The following is a 20,675-nucleotide window of genomic DNA, read 5'->3' on the forward strand; positions in this document are numbered from 1 at the left end:
ATGCAAATTCTTACATTATGGTCCAAAAACATAGTTTGGAGCAGGCTGAAAGAAAAACAGAATGTGAATCTAATCCTGCAGACCTAGTCTCTCTTGAGGGGATAAAAGGACAAATAGGTCTATTAGAGTCTTCAGATGATAAATCAAAGAAGAGAAATTATCTTTTGAATATTGTTTATTTTGGCAGAAATGTGCATCCTATTATTTGTTGATATTGTCTCTAACAGATTTCCTTCATTCTGCTATCAGCAATTTACAGGACTGACTAGTTTGAGCCATACAATGTCCTGGCAGGTACTACAGACAAAGATATACATAACTTCCTCATGTTTCTTTGCTGAAAAAATACAATCATTGAGAATGCCGTGGCGTTTAACCCAAGTGTGAAATAACAAGGCTTTAATGTCTGTGTATAAAAGAGATGCAATGCTATTTTTACTCCCCAGACAGTTTGCCTCAGGTAGAGACACATGAGCAATGGAATTTCATTTCCTCTAATGCCACAAGAATTTATTAAGTGGCTACTATGTGCAAAGCACTACAGTAGGGCTCACCGTGTTTAAATGATCGGCAGATAACTAGGCAGGCACCTCAAATCGCCTCAATCATAAACAAGATGGTACCAGGGGAAGAAGAAACCTTGGAGTGAATTCAGCCATGTCTGAACTTGAAAATACCTAACTGACCATTTTGACGATTTTTAAGGAGGCAATGTGGGGTACTGGAGAGAGCACGGGAGCTGGAGGCAGAAGATGCTCAGATCCCTAGCGCCAGCTACTTACTATCTCTGTGGTAATAGTAATAATAGCGAACAATGGCTACTTTGTATTGTACTTTAAGTTTGAGAAGTTTATGTAATGCTTTAAGGGTTGCAAAGTATTTTACAAACATTATCTCCTTTAATCCTCATAATAAACCTGTGAGGAAGGCACTATTTATCTCCATTTTACAAAGGGTAAGTGACTTGTGCACCTTCATATGGCTAGGATCTGAAGTTGGATTTGAACTCAGGTCTTTCTGACTCCAGGCTCAGCTCTCTAGCCACTATTCCACCTAACTGCCTCTGGTTTTACTGTTTTATCTGTATGACTTTTATCTGTAGGCTTTTATCTGTATGACTCAATTTCTCTGAGCCTCAGTTTCCCTATCTGTAACATGAAGAGGGTTAGACCACATGGTTTCTAAGGTCCCTTTGATGAGGGTACAGTCTCTGGGAACCCCCTTGAACCTGATGGGATACAGTCTATGGGAGCCCCCTTGAACTCTCCTTGAACCTTCCCTCTAGATCTGGTCTTCCCCTGAGGTCATAAACTTTTCATTATCTAGGCCCAAATCTCTACTTAGCCTAGCCCTCTATTGTCCAGCTGCTTCCCACCCTTAATCCTATCAAAATCTCATTCTCTTGTTTCCTGGAATCTTGACCTCTAGTCACCCCAGTCCCAGCAAGATTCTCCTTAGACTCCTCCTCAAGACCCTCCCTAAACCACCCCTCTATCCCTCCCACAGTCTTTCTGTATATAAGTTCCATCTTGCCTCCACGAAGGCGCTGTTACTTTAGTTTGAGATACAAAGAATTTGAGGTTCCATAGAGACTTCCAGGTAGAAGTCTCAAGAAGTTGTAGAGATGGTTCTAGAATTCTGGGAAGAGGTTAGAGGTATTGTGAGAAACATGGTTTTGGGGATCACTGGACTTCCCCAAATTGTGAGAAAATGTGGTTTTGGGGATCACTGGACTTCCTAGGCAGGGCCAAAGTCCTGAGGTAGAACCCTGTGATAATCCCCAAGGAAGGCTGTGTGCAGACCACAGGACTCCCAAGGGAAGGCCAAGTGGTAGCCTCCCCCCCTTTAATCTGTGGGGATCACAGGGTCTCCTAGGGTCAGACCCTAGGAGGACCCAAGTGATGGCCCCTTAGAATGGCAGCAAGATCACAAGGCTCCTGAGATAGGGCCAGAAGACCCAAGTGATGTCCCCTTAAGAAGGCTGTCCAGACCACAGGGCTCCCCAAGGGAATCCGGAGTGGTAGCTCTCTAACACCACAGTGAGGATCACAGGACACCCCAAGGCAAGACCCAGGAGTAAGCCTGAGATGAGCTTCCACTGCTCATTGCTTCCCTTCACTTGACCTTAGGAAGATCCATGTGATTTGCCCATTCTCACCCAAAGAACTCAGGACCAGAACAGAGGAAGGAATTTTATTACCCTCCTCAGAGAGTGGGTATAGTGCTCACTGGAACACTCACACTGATATAGCTGCAGGAGCAGGGGTAACCATTCCCTCCACTCCTGCTAGAGTTATGGTTAGTTTACAATCTTTATTTTTTTTTACATAGTTTTCATAGGTTATACGGTTTATACAGATAGGATAATAAGGATACAGAAGCAAAAGTGAAGTTAATTAGATTTTCTTTGTCTTAGTTTAGGATTAAACTACATTCTTTTACTTCCCCTACTTTCCCTCTTTAACATATGCAAATTACACAAATCAGTAGGCCTGGATTCTTGACCAAGACCAGACCCTAGATAAGCTTGAACTGGTTCAAGCTGTTTGGCCTCTCTAATTCCCCAGGCTGCCTTCTCAAAAAGCATGGGCATGCATACAAGCCTCTGACCTCTCACCTGACCTACCTTGAGGCCTGGTTTCTGCTAAAGCTGGGGTGGGAGAGGGGGGGGAGTACACCTTTAGTTCTGTGGAAACAAAACTCCTCCTCCCATTTCTTACAGTATGTATACAAATTTGAAGGTCATCTGCATAGCTGCCATCACTGATGTCATTTGTACCCTGCTTTATAGCACTTATTTCATTCTATTTTTAAGCTGGTTGAAAGTACCTGAAGGGCTGGAACCATGTCTAAGTCATCACAGTGCCTTTCACATAATAGGTACTCAAGACATTTCTAAAAATATATTTTTATTTATTTTGTTGAATACTTCCCAATTACACATAAACTTTTTAACATTCATTTAAATAAATCGATTTGGCCTTTTTTGGTATTTATGAATAAATATTTACAAAAAAAAGAATAAAACTTTTTTAAAAAGAAAAAAAAGGGGGCTTGAAGGTTAAAAAAAAAAGTATATAAAGTCTGTGGGAGGCAGCCTGGTGAAATGAATGGAGAACTGGCCTTGGAGCCAGAAAGACTACTTCATGTCTTCTGACACAATACTGGCTTAGGATTTGGGCAAAACACTTAACTTTGGAGGTGTTCACAGGGAAATCACGGCCCTAAGCCCTTGTGGGCTGCATATTGACTTAGAAAACCACACGTCAATGTCATCTGTTTTGATATATTTTAATTTATTTTGTTAAATACTTCCCAATCACATTTCCATCTGGCTCGGGCACACTGGAGTGTTACGGGCCACGTTTGGCCCTGGTGGATCCTACCTGACACCTCTAATCTCAGCAATTCTCTGAGAGAAGGACCCGACATGAATTTGTAGAAGTAGTTTTCTCATCTGGCAGTTACTTCCCTATGTTAATGAAATGTCAAATCCAGTTTCTATCCTAAGAATATTGAAGGCAGGGAGTTTGTCTTTCTTGATCATCTTTACCCCTTTAACCCCCTAGTGTTAGGGTTAGGGTTAGGGTTTATCCCTTTACCCCTGAAGTTACCACAGGGCCTCGTGCATGGTAGGTGCTTAATAAAGGTCTTAAATTTGAATTACTTTCAAGAATCAGCTCAAACGTCATCTCAGACTTTATCTCCTCTCTCCCTTTCTCCCTCTCTCCCTCTCTCTCTTTCCCGCTCCTTCTCCTTCCCTCCCCCTCTCCCCCTCCCCCCTCTCTCCTTCTTTCTTTCCTTCTCCCCCTCTCCCCCTCCCCTTCTCCCACTCTCCCTCGCCCTCTGCCTCTCCTTCTCTCTCTCAAGCATTTAGGTAGCACAATGGATAGGGCATAGTCCCTGGAGTCAGGAGGATCTGAGTTCAAATGTGACCTCAGATGTTTACTGTTTGACCCTGGGCAAGTCACTAAATCCTGATTGCCTCCAAAAAAAGAACGTACTATATGCCAGTCACTGTGCTAAGCACTAAGGATACAAAGAAAGGCAAAAACAGTCCCTGCTCTCAAGGAGCTCTAATAGAGGAGACAATATGCAAATAACTATGTGCAAATGTAGAGGGGCAGAAGAAACCCAGGGATGCAGGGATCCCAAACCAAAGTTCCCAGGGGGAGGCTGCCTGGAATGAATTCACGGATGCAAGCATTCTTTAAGGCAAGAAGGCAAAGATTTATTACGCTTTTCAGGGGGCAAGAGTTCTTAGGGAGCCTGCTCTGTTTCCGACCTGGGCTGGTTCACCCCTCCTTAGTCAACCTGGTGGTCCCCCATTTCCAGGGGGTCACCATATTGATGCTGAACTTAGTGTGGACACCTAATCGGCATAACACACAGCAGCCCAGAACTCCTGGGCTCAAGCGATGCTCCAGCCTCAGCCATCCAAGTAGCTAGGATTGCAGGCTCACATCACCATGCCTGGCTGTCTTCCTCTCCCTCCCTGATTCCAGTCTCTTCAGAGGAGTGGGAGGGCAAGGGAGAGAGAAAGAGAGAGAAAAATGTTTTCTTGTTTAAGTTACGTGATGGAAAAGGCAAGTTGAAGAGGGTATGTGCAGTTTTAAAGGGGCTTTAATCAAAGCCCACCAGAAAGGAAAGGCAAGCAAGTTTAAGCAGGCAGGAAAGATGAAGCATGTGTAGAAAGTTTAAGGAAGGCATAATCTATTTGCACAAACAATGTGAACAGAGGTTTTGAGAGTAAAAGGTTTGGAAACTTTTGGGAAGTTGTTGGAAAAATGCTCTTTCTTTTTCTCTCCATTCCAAATCTGGCCAATTTGGAATGTGAAGAGAAATAAGAAAGAAAGCAGGAAACTTTTCCCTTAAATTTAAGTGAAATGTGTTTAAGATAAGTCAGAATTTATTATACCATTTGGCACTAAGGCAAATTGGGAAAATACATAGATCTGAAAAAGAGACACTTTGAGCTTCCCAGTACAAGGAGAAGGGACAAGGCACCACTGGATCTTCTCCAGAGTCCCACTCACCTTTGACTGGCAAATGCAAAGTTCTCACTTTCAAAAAGTTTTTAAGGAATGAACACTAAAGTGAAGTTTACTTGAGTAAAAAGTTAGAATCATTAAGATCTTCCACCTTGCCATCCTATCTCTGACCAAGCCAAGGCTGCAGTAAAAATTAGAGCAGCTAAAACAAACTTCTCTCATCCAAGATCAGATAAGGGAAGAGAGTAATGGTAAGGAATTTGAGTTACCCTCCCCCACCTGGGAACTTTGGTTTGGGATCCTGGGTTTCTTCTCCCCCTCTACACAAATAGGGTACATAGTGGCTGAATCAGAGATTATCATAGAGGAAAAGAACTAGCATTAAGGTGGACGAAGAAAGGCTTTTTTTCAGAAGATGGAATTTCAGGAGGTTATTTGAAGGAAGCCACAAAGATTAGAAGGCAGAGATGAGGAAGGAGAGAATTCCAGGGGTGAAGGACAGCCAGCAACAAGGCCCGGAGTTGGTGGATGGAAGGTTGTGTTGGAACAAGGAGGCCAGCTGTGTTCTAGAAGATCAGAAAGTTAAGAGAGGACCAGGTTATGAAGAGTTAATATATATCTGGCAGACCCCCCAGTAAGAGAGCAGGAATTAACGAGAATGGGAAACCTGTGAGCCAGGCACTGAACTCTTTGAGGAAGGAGGAAGAGTGTCCTGGAGGCTGCTGGAATCTTGATGAAGTGATAAATAAGGATTGAATGAACCTCAAAGGAGAGGTTGCTGAGTGATGGTGGTAGAGGGAGAACTTGGAAGGTGGTAAAGGAGAACAAGGAGGATTACCAGCTGTCCTGCTCTGGCCACTGTTCTGTATGAATGAAAGTGCAAACAGGATGACCTGGGAAGCTTGCCATCTGAAGGGAGGCAGGTTTCAGTGAGTGCATAAAGATGGCAGGAGTGAAAGAAGAATAGGTTTGAGATGAAAGTAAGTTTGTTTCCTAAGGGTCAGATGCTCTAGAGAGCGCAGTGGAAGGGGTGGGTAGACCTAGAGTGTAATATTGGGATGCTTGGTTGGGTTGAGGAAGATGCACCCAAAAGGGAGCAGTGGCGGGGACTGAGAAACAGAGTTTGTACAATGACAGCAGGGGATTCAGAATCACAGGAGTTTGTTAATCATGGAGAAATGAGTTCAGATGGATAGATTATTATGGTCCCAAGGGGCTTGGCAGGCAATGAAGAGTCCTGAGGTTCTGAAGATTATCCCCTGTATTAGGAGGGTAGAGTTTATAATCTCAAAGAGGATCATAAACATGTCTGAAAGGTTCGGAACCGCCGGATATAAGAAACTCTCAAAGTAGAAGGCAGAAGAATCAAAACATATATTTAGGCTCCACAGTAACCAACCCATGAACCAGCAACCCCATTTTGATATATTGATCAAAAGCTTCCAGGCCCAATAAGTACGCCTTGAAAGAGTAACCAGGAGGCTACAGAGAAGCATGATTGTGTAAAGCAAAATCATGCTTCCCCCTCTATGGTAAAAAGATTACCCACTGGCCTGAAGTCCTTGTTCAGCTTCCTCCCATAGGTCAGCTCTGCCACTGGCAGCTCCTGCTTCGGCTGTGGCTGTGGCTGTGGCTATAGCAGCCTCTGGCTCCAACGGGAGCTGCTTTTAACCATCCAGCTTCTGCGGGGGTGTAAGGTACGCCGGGGAAAGCACAGGTTCTTTCAATCTGCTTAAGCAAGGGAAGCAAGGTGAAGGGGCCGACAAGCTTACTCCAGTCCAACATACAAACAGTATTCAGTTCAGGGGAAAAAGCCAAACTAGTCAAGGGCACTTGTTGACTAAGTGCTAAGGAGCCCATTTTTGGTTGCCAACACACCCCCATCCAAGTGGAAAGAAAGTAAGGAAAGTAACCAAGCATTGACTAAGCTTTTACTAAGTATTAGGCATTGCTCTAAGTAACAAATACAAACTGAAAGAAATTCAGTGCTTGCCCTCAAGGCACTTACATTCTAATGCAGGAAGATAATAAACAGTGAAGAAAGTCTGGGCCAGGACTGAATTTTAAAGTCAATAAGCTCCAGGGGCTTCCTTTTGCTTCCAGGATCAAACCCCAAATGCTCTGTTTAGCTTACAAAATCCTTCATAACCTGGCCACCTCCTACCTTCCCAATCTTTTTATACCTTTCTTTCCTATGTTGAGTTAACGCTGAATTGAATTGAACCAAATTGAGTGAAGAGGAGTTTTACAGGGTTAGAACCCTGGGGAAGGGAGGGCAAGGACTGCCTGAGAGTTTTCACCAGGGACCTAGTGGTATTCCTTAAGAGAGAGCCTGGTTTGGTTTGGTTTGGTTTGGTTCTGCTTTTAAACAGAGCATAATTGGCCCTTATAATATACTCAGGCAGCAGCCTGATTCCACTTTCCAAAATAATACTAAAGTGTAAGGATATTGATGACATGCAAGATTATAAACCCTATTGTCTCCTAGGAGCCTGCTGGCCCTGAGCCACGGGACTTAACAGACAGTTTAAGAGGAATTGCAGCTCAGGCTCTGGGTTTAAAGACCAGCTGAAGTCGGAAAATCCTACTGAACTTCAAGGAATGAACATTAATACATTTCAGTTAAGTTAGACAGTGACCTGATAATGTATTTGTGTCAGTTAATCACATCCTCAATGGCCACACAAATCCCTTTGGTATCTGGCGGTCAGCCGCAAGCCTGTTCAGCATGTAGAGACTAGCATATGTTGTTCAAGTCTCAGCCACTGACTATTCTAGTCCCTCTTGCTCTCTCTTCCTCACCCCAACCCCCAGCCTTGGAGATATCCCCTAAGTAAATTAGACCGTTCCTCTTCATTCCCTGAATTTGACCTGGGCCTCAAGCCAGAGAACCTATTCAAACCTAGCTTCAGCTATCTTGGGCTCATCTTACAACCCTTGAATGTTAGAAGTAGAAGACACTTTAGGACATAGAAAGCCAAAGCTGGAAGGGACTTTTGAATATAGAGTGTCAGAGCTGAAAGCCACTCCAGAAATCATGAAGTGTAAACACTTGATTCTGCAACGAAGAAATATTTCAGAAGAAACGAAGATCCAAAGTGGGGAAGTGATTTATCCAAAATCCTACAACTAGTTAGTTAGTGAGTTAGTGGTAAAAATCGAGCAAAAATCCAGCTGTCCAGATTTATAGCCAATGTCCTTTTCACCGAGGCAGCTAGGATAGAGCACTGGCTTAGAGTCACTTAAACCCCTATCTGCCTCAGTTTCCTTATCTGTAAAATTGAGATAATTATAGCACCTACCTCTCAGTTTTGTTGTGAGGACCAAATGAGACGATATTTGTAAAGTGCTATGGATATCTTAAAGCACTTTGTAAACTACACCATGCTGTCTCTCGATACTAACCTAAAAATTCAGGCTATCCCTAAGATTTCCCAGAGGTGCTAGAGTTATTGTTGGCTTCGGTGTTTGAGACAGAGGGTCATGTCCTCCCAGCAGCTAAGCAAGGACTCTCCTTGTCAAAATCAACTATTCTTACATTTTTTTTGTGTTCACAAACTTTCAGAGTCTTTCTCGTAAAGTGATGTCAAAGTGCCAAGCTGAATGAATCCTTAGCCATCATTTAAAGCTCATCTCAGAGGCTGCCTCTTCCAAAAAGCTTTTTCGCATCTCAGATTATTATATTGTTTTATTATATTGTATTGTTATATTGTCTCAGACAAGCTTATCACAGAATATTGTATACCATGGTCATCTATGTGTTTGTGTCTTATCATCCTAGTAGGCTACGAGTTCTAAGAAGGCAAAGGCTGTGTCATTTAAGCTCTAATGTCCCCCAATACTTAGAATAGTGCTCTACAAGCAGTAGGTACTTAATAAATGCACGTTGAAATGACTGAATGAAAAAATCACCCAATGAAGGAGCAAATATATCAATTGGATGGATGAAATGGATCCATTTTTCTTAGTTTATAGTGGCATAGGCCAAGTTAAACCTGTGAGGAGGTGAATCTCACATCAATTTCCATCCTTCCATTCTTAGCAAATCAGAATACTGACATATCACACTGGCTCCTTCTTAAAGACAGCTACACACAGCTTGATTGGGGGGTGTGAGAGGGAGATTCTATCTGGAGATGAGTCCTGTGTTTCAAAATGCTAGGAAAGACGACCGGACAGTACGACTCATGAGGGGCTGAAGTGGACGAAAGTTGTTCACCATCTTCTTTTCTTCCTCCCCAAGGGCAGAAAACAGTAGCTTCCGAAACTCAGCTAGCTGAAAAAAAAGATCAAGAAACTTATCAGAGTTAGGGAGCCTATATACAAGAATACACAACAACAGCGCTTGGACACGGATAATGAGGTTTCTAGACTTGAATATCTGTGCTTCAGAGACTGCAAGAGTTCCAGCTATGGACAAATCCAGAAACAACTCTGGTAACACTTTCAAGAAATACTTTAACAGTGTAAAGGTCAGATTCTTCAGTCCCAAACTAAATAGATTATCATGATTATAGTAATGAAGAGTTTCAGAATTTCCCTCCAATAGCTAGGGGGTTTATGACCTTCAAGTTTTAAAAGTTTAAGAAAGGACCACAACAAATCAGCATTAGCCCTCGGCACAACCAAATTGAGCTGCATGGCTCAAAGGAGTAGAGTACTGGACTAGGAGCCAGGAAGACCTGAGTTCAAATGCGGCCTCAGACACTTACTAGCTGTATGACCCTGAGCAAGTCACTTCACCCTGTTTGCCTTAATTTAGTGGAGGAGGAAATTGCACTCCAGTATCTTTGCCAAGAAAACCCCACGGACAGCATTGGTGTGATATGATCCATGGGGTTAAGAAGAGTAGAACAGCGCAGAATGACTAAAGACAACAATCAAGAGGTAAACCAAATTTGCCTTTGGCCTTAAGGGGCCTTTCTGTCATTTTAAAGACCCGTTCCTGCCTCTAGGTGTTCCTTCTTCATTTTCCTCATCCTCCTGCTACCCAAAGCTTTTATAAAAATAATGACTTGTATTTCTTTAATATCTCAATGTTTACTAGACACTTTCCCCATCACTACCCTGGGAGGTACAAAATGCAAGTATTTTAATATCCATTTTACAGATGGGGAAAATAAGACCCAAAGAAGATATGGCCTGTCCATGGTTACACAGTCATTGAGGGTCCAAGCTGGAATTTTCCCAACTCCAAGTCCACTATGCCACTCTACCTCTCAAAGCTAAACACGTCCCTGTCCCTCCATGGGCCCCATCTAGGCCTCTAATACAAAGGCATCTGGTCTCACAACTTTTTCTGCATTTGTCTTTTTCTTGGGGAGGGGGGGAGGGATTCCTTCCCCAAAATTCTGTCCCTCTTCTATTATAATTTAAAGTGAATGGAGACTTTAATTACCAAACTTTGACTCTTAAAGGCTGCTGGTATCCTTGGGAGTAGTCAACTTCTTCCAATCTTCATGAGGCCTCCTCCAACTCGCCACTATGACAAACCACCAGGCAATGAAAGGACTCTGTTCACAAACTGAAGGACTTTTGCATTCATTTAATCACTCACCAGTCAGTGATTAAATGTGATTAAAGGAAGCCAGTGAGTCTAGGAGAGGGAGATGAGGAGGGAGAGCATTCCAGGCACGGGGTACACCAGTGAGAATGTATAGTTGGGAGACAGTATCTTGTGCAAGTGGCACCGGTGTCATTGGATTTTTGTGTGCATGGCAGAGTAAGTGTAAGTTTAAGTGTAAGAAAGGAAAGGTAGGAAGGGACTGGGTAATGAAAGACTTGGAACATCATCCAACGTCATGATCCTGGAGGTGACAGGGAGCCACCAGAATTGATTGAATGTGGTTTGAGGAAGGTGGATGACATGGTCAGACTTATTCTCTTGACCATTGGCATTACGGGTCCCCAGATCTACCAACTGAAATTTTTAGCTAGATGTCATATTATCTCCAGGAGTGTTAATCCTGGTGCAAGCACAACACAGGCCTTGTCTAGAAAGGTCATGATCTCAGCCTACAGGGTATCAGGACCTTGGGCCAGGGCTCCCAAGCTGATTTCCAGGATCTTGATCTGAGTAGTGAGATACTCTTTCCACAGCACAGAACCAAATCAAAGGTCTCTCTCAAACATCTGTCAACAGTCATCATTTCAAAGTGGTTGGATAGGAGCAAGGTAAAGATTATAGCTGGGGATTTGCCAGGGAGCATGAACATGATGGCTTTTCAGGGCAAGGCAGAGTGAGCTGCATTGGCTGGGTCCAGACTGCAATGCAAAGGATGTATCAGATGGAGTAGAAGGAGCACTTATATATTTATGTGGAGAATAGATATATAAATATCTGCACATAAAATTTATGTATTTATATGGGGGTATTTACATATTTATATGGGGCATTTAGATATTTATATGGAGTATTTATAAATTTTATGGAGCATTTATAGATTTATATGAGGCGTTTATAGATTTTCATGGGGTATTTAGATATTTATACAGGAATTTGTATATTTTCTAGGGCATTTATATGTTTATATAGAGCATATGTATTCATTGGGGCATTTATATAGGGCATATATATTATATGGAGCATTTATATATTAATATAGGACATTCATGGAAGGATTTGGACAAGAATCTCACAGTAGAGGAAGCTCTAGATGGGTTGCAATCTATACGTTCTAGGATCCACAGATTTTGGAGTCTCTACAAATAGAAACTTCTGGTCTTTCTTATAGCAATACACTGCATCCCATTGATCTATTCAAATGCCATGGAATGCTGCCAATTACCTGGATGCTTCAGGCAATCCGGAAAAAGCTTCACAAGCCAAGATCTGAACCTTAAAGTTACTACTGGTAAATAAGCTTCCTTAGCACACTAATAAATGTATTTTCTTTTTGGTTTGGCTACTCAGTCTATTTCACCTCCAGTCTTGTCCACTGGTAGGTGAGAATCTCCTTGGGCTCTCCAGGAATCCAGGCTGAGATGTTCCCTCCAAAAGTCACAACTCATTGATATCTGCTCATCCTGTATAATTCTTGTGTAAGTCCTCCTATAAATCCACACAGGAGTCCAGCCAACCTGCTGAGGACCTTCTTCCAGGTCACTTGCCATTATGTTTGTGCCATCACAGAACTTGGGCTGTCCACATTTTATCTCTCATTCTCATCACATGATTGGCTTGCCTCCTTTTTGATTCTTACGGTCATATTTTGCTGATTTAAAATATGAAAGTGTAGCTTCCAGCTATTGTGGGATTTCTTAAATTCATCCAAGAAATCGAGTCTAGGCCAAAGATTTTAAGAAGCTGGTTAGACACATGACTCACCTGATTATGACCAACCTCAATAGGCTTTTTCTTAACGATCCAAGTGACAGATTCCGTAAGTGGTGGGGTGGTCAAAGATCCAGGATAGGTCCAATAATCTTGACAGGAGGGCAAAAGACACGAGGGATCAAATCTGTCAAAGGCCACGCGAGTATCCTAACGGATCAATAAAATCGATAGAGGACATTTAATAAATTAAGAATTACAGGAAGCAACTTAAAGCTATAGCAATTTATATCTTGAGTCTCTGAAATGTAATCATCAAATAGGTAAGGGAAAACATACAACATGTTCTACTAATTCTGTTTCTTATATGATTCAATGTGTGCCTCTCTTCTGGACAGAAGCATGGAATTCCACAAGAAAACCTATACTACCTTAAAATTACTAATTTGAGGATACCTTAGTTGCAAAGAGAAACTCAAGATGGTGCCAACCAGTTTCCCTAGTTCTTTCACTGTTCAAAACTCTTCAGTGGTTCCCCATTGGCTACTTATCAAAGCCAAACACCATGGCTTGAAGAAAATAAACCCTCCACCCAATCTTTGAACTGTCCTTTTTTGGACATCTTCATCGAGAAAGATACAAAGGTACTGAGAGTGCTGAAATGAGAAAAGCATTGCTCCAGACTCAGAGGATCTACATTTGAATCATGGTTCTGCTGCTTACTACCTGGGACATCTCTGGACCTGTTTCCTCTAGTCAAAGATGTAGGGTTGGTACAACAATATCTCTAAAACCCCTTCTAACTCTGAGTCCATGATCCTATGTGTCTATGCTTATAGTCACTCAATCAATCAGTAGGCATTCACGAGCATAGTACCTACTATGTACCAGGTACTGTGCCTATATATTAAACATAGTCAGATATTCCCACTACATTCCCAAAGAGCAAGTCAGAGCTCAGAGGGCAGAGTAGAGAAGCACTCAGCTGAGCTCTCTCAAATTCTCTTCCAAACAATTCTAAAATAATGCCTCAAATCAAATTTTGGAGTGGCAGAACCAACAAAAGTCCAAGTGAAACAATCTTCTAGCTCAAGACAACTTAAGAGGTCAGCAAGAAAGTTTTGTCTCACTTAGTGATGGGCATGCTTGAGGTGCAGTGTGGAGTGGGCAGCCCAGGCCATGCCACAGGCCCAGTGGCTACTCCTGGAGGTGGCTGCATTGGCAGCAGTGGGAGGTTTGGGAACTTGCAGCCCACAGATGGTGAGGTGGTCAGAAGGGGATTGCAGGGGACTCTTTGCTGGTGCTGGGTTCAGTACCCCGTTGCATTGCCAATGAGCTGTTCTGGGTCACAGTCCCAGGGTCAAAAGGAGCAATAGCACTTGTAGCCACAGCAGAGCAGGGACTCCAGTTGTGGTTCCAAGGTGAAGAAAAGTATATGTGATCACTAACAGGGTAGTAGAAATCTTGGTCTCAACTCCAAGATAGAGGAGCACTAGCAGTTGTGGCTACAGGAGAGTGTGGGACCTGGTCACAGTCTCAGTGCTAGGGATAGTGCTACCACTTGTGGCTATAGGGGAACAAAGTCTCTTCCTGGGTAAAGACTAGAGCACAGGCCAGGAAAGCACCTTTCTCTAGATTACCCCTCTTTGGAAGCACTGAAAACCTACAGACCCCAAAGCTAGCTCTAAAAACAGTATTTTTTAAAAATCATCCCATCATAGTCAACTCACTTCAGTACCTTCTGTATATAGGGCAGTTAGAAGGACTATACATATACAGAAGGCACTAGTGTGAGTTGACTGGCATGGGATGATTTCCAAAAAAATAAAATTAAGGAATGAGAAAGAGGGATGCACTGGGAGAAGAGGGAAGGGAGAGGAAAAATGGAGGAAATTATTTCACTTTAAAAAAACTGTGAAAGAAAGAGATTTTACAATGGAGGGCAAGATCGGGGTGGAAGTGTTGGGCAACACTTGAACTTTGAACTTGGAATTGGCTTAGAGAAGGAACAACTTATACATTCAGTTGGGCATAGAAATCTATCTTACTCTACAGAGGAGTAGAAGGATAAGGGAATAAGAGAATGAGAGAGAGGCTGATAAAAGGGAGGGTGGATTAAAGGAGGTAGTGGTTAGAAGCAAAAGAGACTTTTGAGGAAGGACAGGGTAAAAAGACAGAGATAAGGATACATGGGGGGAAATAGGGTGGAAGGAAATACACAGTTAATAATCATAACTGTAAATGTGAAGGGGATGAACCCACCCATAAAATGGAATCTGATAGAAGAGTGGATTAAAAAACAGAATCCAACAGTATGTTGTTTACATGAAACATACTTGAAATATAGAGACACACAAAGAATAAAAATAAGAGGCTGAAGCAGAATCTATTATGCTTCAGCTGAAGTAAAAAAAAAAAAAGCAGGTGTAGCAGTCATGATCTCAGATAAAGCAAAATATATCTAATTTTAAAAGAAAAGCTAGGAAACTATATTTTGCTAAAAGGCACCATAGACAATGAAGTAATATCAATACTAAACATATATGAACTAAATGGTATAGCATCTAAATTTTTGAAAGAGAAATTGAAGGAGTTACAGAAGGAAACAGACAGTAAAACTATACTAATAGGTGACCTCAACTTTCCCCTCTCAGAACTAGATAAATCTAAACCTTAAATAAACAAGAAAGAAGTTAAGAAAATGAATAGAATTTTTTAAAGTTAGATCTGATAGACTTCTGGAGAAAATAAAATGGGAATAGAAAGGAGTATGCCTTTTTCTAAGTGGTATCTGGCACCTTCACAAAAATTAACCGTGTATTAGGAGATAAAAACCTCACAACCAAGAGCAGAAAAGCAGAAATATTAAATCCATACTTTTCAGACCATAATGCAATAAAAATTACATTCAATAAAATGCCATGAAAACAGATTAAAATTTATTGAAACTAAATAATCCTGAAGAATGAGTGGAGTTAAGGAAAAAATTATAGAAACAATAAATAATTTCATTAAAGAGACTGGCAACAATGAAACAACTGACCAAAATTTATGGGGTACAGCCAAAGCAGTACTTAGGGGAAAACTTATATCTTTAAATGTTTACAACAATGAAATAGATAAAGAAGAGACCAATATACTGGTCATACAACTAAAAAAAATTCTGGGAAGAACAAGTTAAAAATTCCCAATAAAATGCCAAGTTGGAAATCCTGAAAATCAAAGGGGAGATTAACAAAATTGAGATTAAGAAAACCATTGGACTTAAAAAATAAAGCTAGGAGCTGGTTTTAAAAAGAAAAAGAAAAACAAAACATTAAAATAGATAAGTCATTGGTTAATTTGATTTTAAAAAGGAAAGAAAACCAAATTACCAGTATAAAAAATGAAAAAGGTGGATTTACCACCAATGAAGATGAAATTAAAACAATTATTGGGAGCTATTTTGCCCAATAACATGGTAATCTAAGTTAAATGGATGGATATTTAGATAAATATAAATTGCCCAGATTAACAGAAGAGGAAAAAAATGCTTAAATAATCCTATCTCAGAAAGAGAAATTAAATAAGCCACGAATGAGCTCACTAAGAAAAAATTCCCAGGACCAGATGGATTCATAAATGGGTTCTACCAAACATTTAGAGAACACTTAATTCCAATATTACATAAATTATTTGGGAAAATAGGCAAAGAAAAATCTTACCAAATTCCTTTTATGACAAAAACATGGTGCTAATAACTAAGCCAGAAAGAGCAAAGAAAAAACTAGAGAAAGTTATAGACCAATTTCCCAAATGAATATTGATACAAAATTTTTAAATAAAATACTTGCAAGGAGATTACAGATATATCACAAGGATCATACACTATGACCAGGTAGAATTTCTACCAGGAATGTAGAGCTAATTCAATAAATGGAAAACCATCAACATAATCGACCATATCAATAACAAAATGATCAAAAATAATATGACTATGTCAATAGACGCAGAAAAAGCTTTTGACAAAATACAATACTCATTAATATTAAAAAACACTAGAAAACATAGGAATAAATGGAGTTTTCCTTAAAATGATAAGTAATATCTATCTAAAACCATCAACAATCTTATCTAGAATAGAGATAAGCTAGAAGCCTCTCAGATAAGATTGGGGTGAAGCAAGGATGACCATTATCACCACTATTATTCAATATTGTTCTAGAAAAGCTAGCTATAACAATAAGAGAAGAAAAAGAAATTGAAGGAATTAGATTAGGCAATGAGGAAACAAAATTATCATTCTCCACAGATAATATGATGGTATACTTAGAGAATTTTAGAGAATCAACTAAAAAACCAGTTGAAATAATTAGCAAATTTATAAAATAAACCCATACAAATCATCAACATTTCTTTATATTACCAACAAAATCTAGAAGGAAGAGCTAGATAGAGAAATCCCATGTATAATAACTGCAGATAATATAAGATGCCTGAGGGTCTACTTGCCGAAACAAACCTAAGAACTATAGGAACATAATTGTAAAACACTTTTCACACAAATAAAGTCAGATGTAAACAATTAGAGAAATTTTAATTCTTCATAGGTAGGCTAAGCCAATAAAATAAAAATGACAACTTTATCTAACTTAATTTACTTATTCAGTGCCATACCAATCAAATTACCCAAAAATTATTTTATAAAACTAGAAAAAATTATAACAAAATTCATCTGAAAGAACAAAATGCCAAGAATATCGAAAGAATTAATTAAAAAAAAAGTGCAGACAGGTGATTTAGCAGTACCAGATCTCAAACTCTATTGCAAAGCAGTAATCATCAAAAACAATCTGGTACCAGTCAAAAAATGGAGTGATGGGCTAATGGCATTTATTAGGTACACCATACACATTAGTGAATGACCATAGTGATCTAGTGTTTAATAGACCCAGAGATCCAAGATTGTGGGACAATAACTCACTATTTGAAAAAAAATCGCTGGGAAAACTGGAGAGCAGTTTGGCAGAAACTAGATCTAGATAAGCATCTTACCCAGTGTACTGAGATAAGGTCAAAATAGGTACATGGTTTAGACATAAAGGGTGATATCTTAACCAAACTAAAGGAGCATAGAATATTTTATCTGTCCAATTTGTGGTTTAAGGGAAAAATTTATGACCAAACAAGAGAGCAAGAGCAGTATAGGATGGAAAATAGGCAATTTTGATTATATCAAATGTAAAATTTTGCACAAACAAACCCAATGCAGCCAAGGTTAAAAGGAAAGCAGGAAACTGGGTGGGGTGGGGTGGGGATTTACAACCAGTGTTTCTGATAAAAGCCTCATTCCTCAAATATATATAAAGAACTAAGTTAAATTTGTATGAATACAAGTCATTTCCCAGTTGATAAATGGTCAAAAGATATGAACAGACAGTTTTCAGAAGAAGGAATCAAAGCTATGTATTTATACTCATATGGAAAAATGCTCTAAATCACTATTATTTAGAGAAATGCAAATTTAAACAACTCTGAGGCATGACCTTACACCAATCAGATTGACAAATATGACAGAAAAGGAAAATGACAAATGTTGGAGGAGAAATGGAAAAAAATAGGGACACTAACGTACTGTTGGTGTAGTTGTGAACTGATCCAACCATTCTGGAGAGCAATTTGGAGTTATGCCCAAAGGGCTATAAAACTGTGCATACCCTTTGACCCAGCAATACCATAACTAAGTCTGTATTTCAAGAAGATCAAATAAAAAGGAAAAGGACCTATACGTACAAAAATATTTATAGCAGCTCTTTTGTGGAATTGGAAATCAAAGGGATGCTCATCAATTGTGGTATATGGTTGTGATGGATTACTATTGTGTTATAAGAAATTAAGGGGGGGATGAAGGGGGGGAAGAAAAACCTGAGAAGACTTACATGAACTGATACAAAGTGAAATGAGAAGAACTAGGAGAACATTGTACACAGTAGCAGCAAATTGTATCCTGATCATCTATGAATGACTTAGCTCTTCTTAGCAATACAATGATCCAAGACAATTCCAAAGGACTTATGATGAAAGATATTATCCACCTCCTGAAAAAGAATCGACGGAGTCTGAACGCAGACTGAATCATACTTTTAAAAGACTTTATTTTTTTTTGGGTGAGGGCTTTTTAAGGGGGGGGTCGTCCTGTGTTTTCTTTTGCAACGTGACTAATATGGAAATATTTTGCATGACTGCACACCAACAATTTATATGAAATTGCTTGCCTTCTCAAGGAAGGAAGATGGAAGGAATGGAGGAAGAGAATATGGAACTCAAAATTTTTTAAAAGAATGTTAAAAAGTCTTGTTTTGTTTACATGTAACTGAGAAAAATTAAAATTAAATATTCACAAAGGGGAGGGAAATTGTATGAAGGTGAAAGGTAAGGTACTATTTTTGAATGAAAAGAGCAACGAGTGATAAGTCAGGAGGTCTGGATTCTAGTCTCAATTCTGCCAGTAACTAGTTGTGAGCTAGGCTGTCAGCCAGCCAACTAGCATTTAAGTGCCTGCTATGTACCAGGCACTGTGCTAAGCACTGGGGATACAAAGAAAGACAAAAACCAGTTCCTGTTCTGAAGAATCATATTGTGTAATGGAGGAGACAATATGCAAATAACCATGTACAAAGAAGATATACACAAGATAATTTGGGGGTAGTATCAGTCAATTCCCCCCTCTGAGCTTCAGTCTCTTTATCTATAAGAAGAGAGGGTTTAAGGGGTTATCTAAACTTTTTTTTGTGCCATGGACACCATAGGCAGTTTGGTGAAATCTATGGGTTTCAGAATGTTGTTTTTCAAGGCATAAGATAAAACACATGAGATTACAATGGAGCCCAAAGGTTAGTGAAAATAAAGATGCAATTTTTTTCCCATCCAAGCTCACGAACTCCTGGAAGTCTATTCATGGACCCCTTGACTGTTCATAGACCCCAGGTTAAGAATCCTAGGGCTAGATGATCTTTTAGACATTGACCAGAATTCTAAGTTCTCCATGAAAATACTGCCTCCCTAATTGTTGATCCCAGAAAGGTTCATTTGAGCTGAAAGAGACCTTAGAACTCATCTTTATTTTACTCAGAGATGAGGTTTCAGAGTGACTTACCCAAGGTAAACAGGGTTAGTAGTCATCCCCCCAGGGAAAGTTTCCCAGAATTTTCAAAGAAGACAAAGAGGGAACCCTGCGTAAACAACGTTGCAGAAGTTGGTTCTTCACTGCCAGATCTTTTCTTTCCTACCAAAAGGCATTGTGTTGTGGCCTTCTTGTTGGAAAACATCCCAGGTTTAGTTTGGCAAAGAAATGGATGAGGGCTCTGGGATTCACCTTGAACTTGTAAAGTTTTGTAGTTTTCTGAGATGTGTGTGTAGAGGGTGGGGACTGAATTATTCTAAGCTCCCTTTAGGGTGAAGGGGCCAAAAGGAAGTCCAATGCACAGATCAAACAGTGGCTCTGAGGAAAACTCATGCTTTCCGAAGCTTTAATCCAATGGTGGCCAGCACCATTGTTATATGGAAGGTTTATAGTTTTCTCATGGATCACATCTTAATATCGCTGTTTATTCACAGCATCTGCAAATCCTTCAGGATGCTTATACATTTCACTTCTTGTTTGATCCTTGATAAATAAACAACATTTCTTGAAGTTTCCATTCCATATTCACCTAACAATCGACTAAAATGGGAACAAAATAGCGTGCTCATTTTTGGCATTATAGGGTCATAGATTTCAAGCAGAAAGGGACCTTAGCAGTCATTCAGTCTAATCATTTCATTTTACAGACGAGAAAACTGAGACCTCAGATATCACCTGTCCAGGGTCGCACATGCAATAATACAATAATAAAAAAATAAAAACGGGATTTGAGCCCAGGTCCTCTGACTCCTAAGGCAGCACACTTTCTTTTTATGTTACTGGGGTCATTGTATAAATTGTTCTTCTGATTCTTCTACCTTCGGTCTGCATCAATTCATCAAAATCTTCCCAGAGTTCTCTGAACTCTCCTTAATCATCACTTTTATGTTGCAATAATATTCCATTAGATTCATGGAATTTGGCCACCCCCTGTTTCTTGGGTGCCTGCTTTATTTCTAGTTCTTTGCCAAAAAAAATAACCAACTGTCTTTCCACTGCACCAAACTGCCTCTGTGATGCTGTCATTAAATCAGTAGATTTAGGATTCTTTAGTGATCAATGCAATAAAATCCTAGAAGGTTGGCTCTAGAAGCAAAGAAGAAGGGAATAAGCATTTATTAAGTGCCTCCTATGTGCCTGGCATTGTGCTAAGTGCCTTACAATATTATCTCATTTGATAAGAGATTTGAATTAGGGGCCTTAAAGATCAGCTCATCTAACTCCTTCAATTCATGGAGGTCGAAACCAA

At 40.1% G+C, this 20,675-nt stretch overlaps 1 protein-coding gene across 1 annotated transcript in view; it reads right to left on the reverse strand.

Annotated features, from left to right (window-relative positions):
- Nucleotides 1-8,661: 8,661 nt before the first annotated feature.
- The window catches only part of CA5A (carbonic anhydrase 5A), a 47,078-nt gene continuing 35,064 nt past the window's right edge, over nt 8,662-20,675 (reverse strand). Inside the window, exons 6-7 of the mRNA XM_036748914.1 lie at nt 12,319-12,474; nt 8,662-9,267 (exon numbers count right to left, since the gene is read on the reverse strand). Of these exons, the coding sequence (XP_036604809.1) occupies nt 9,142-9,267; nt 12,319-12,474 (282 nt within the window). The 3' untranslated portion in view covers nt 8,662-9,141. The remainder of the gene's footprint in view (nt 9,268-12,318; nt 12,475-20,675) is intronic.

This window comes from Trichosurus vulpecula, chromosome 3, assembly GCF_011100635.1.
Source record: "Trichosurus vulpecula isolate mTriVul1 chromosome 3, mTriVul1.pri, whole genome shotgun sequence".
Lineage (NCBI taxonomy): Eukaryota > Metazoa > Chordata > Mammalia > Diprotodontia > Phalangeridae > Trichosurus > Trichosurus vulpecula.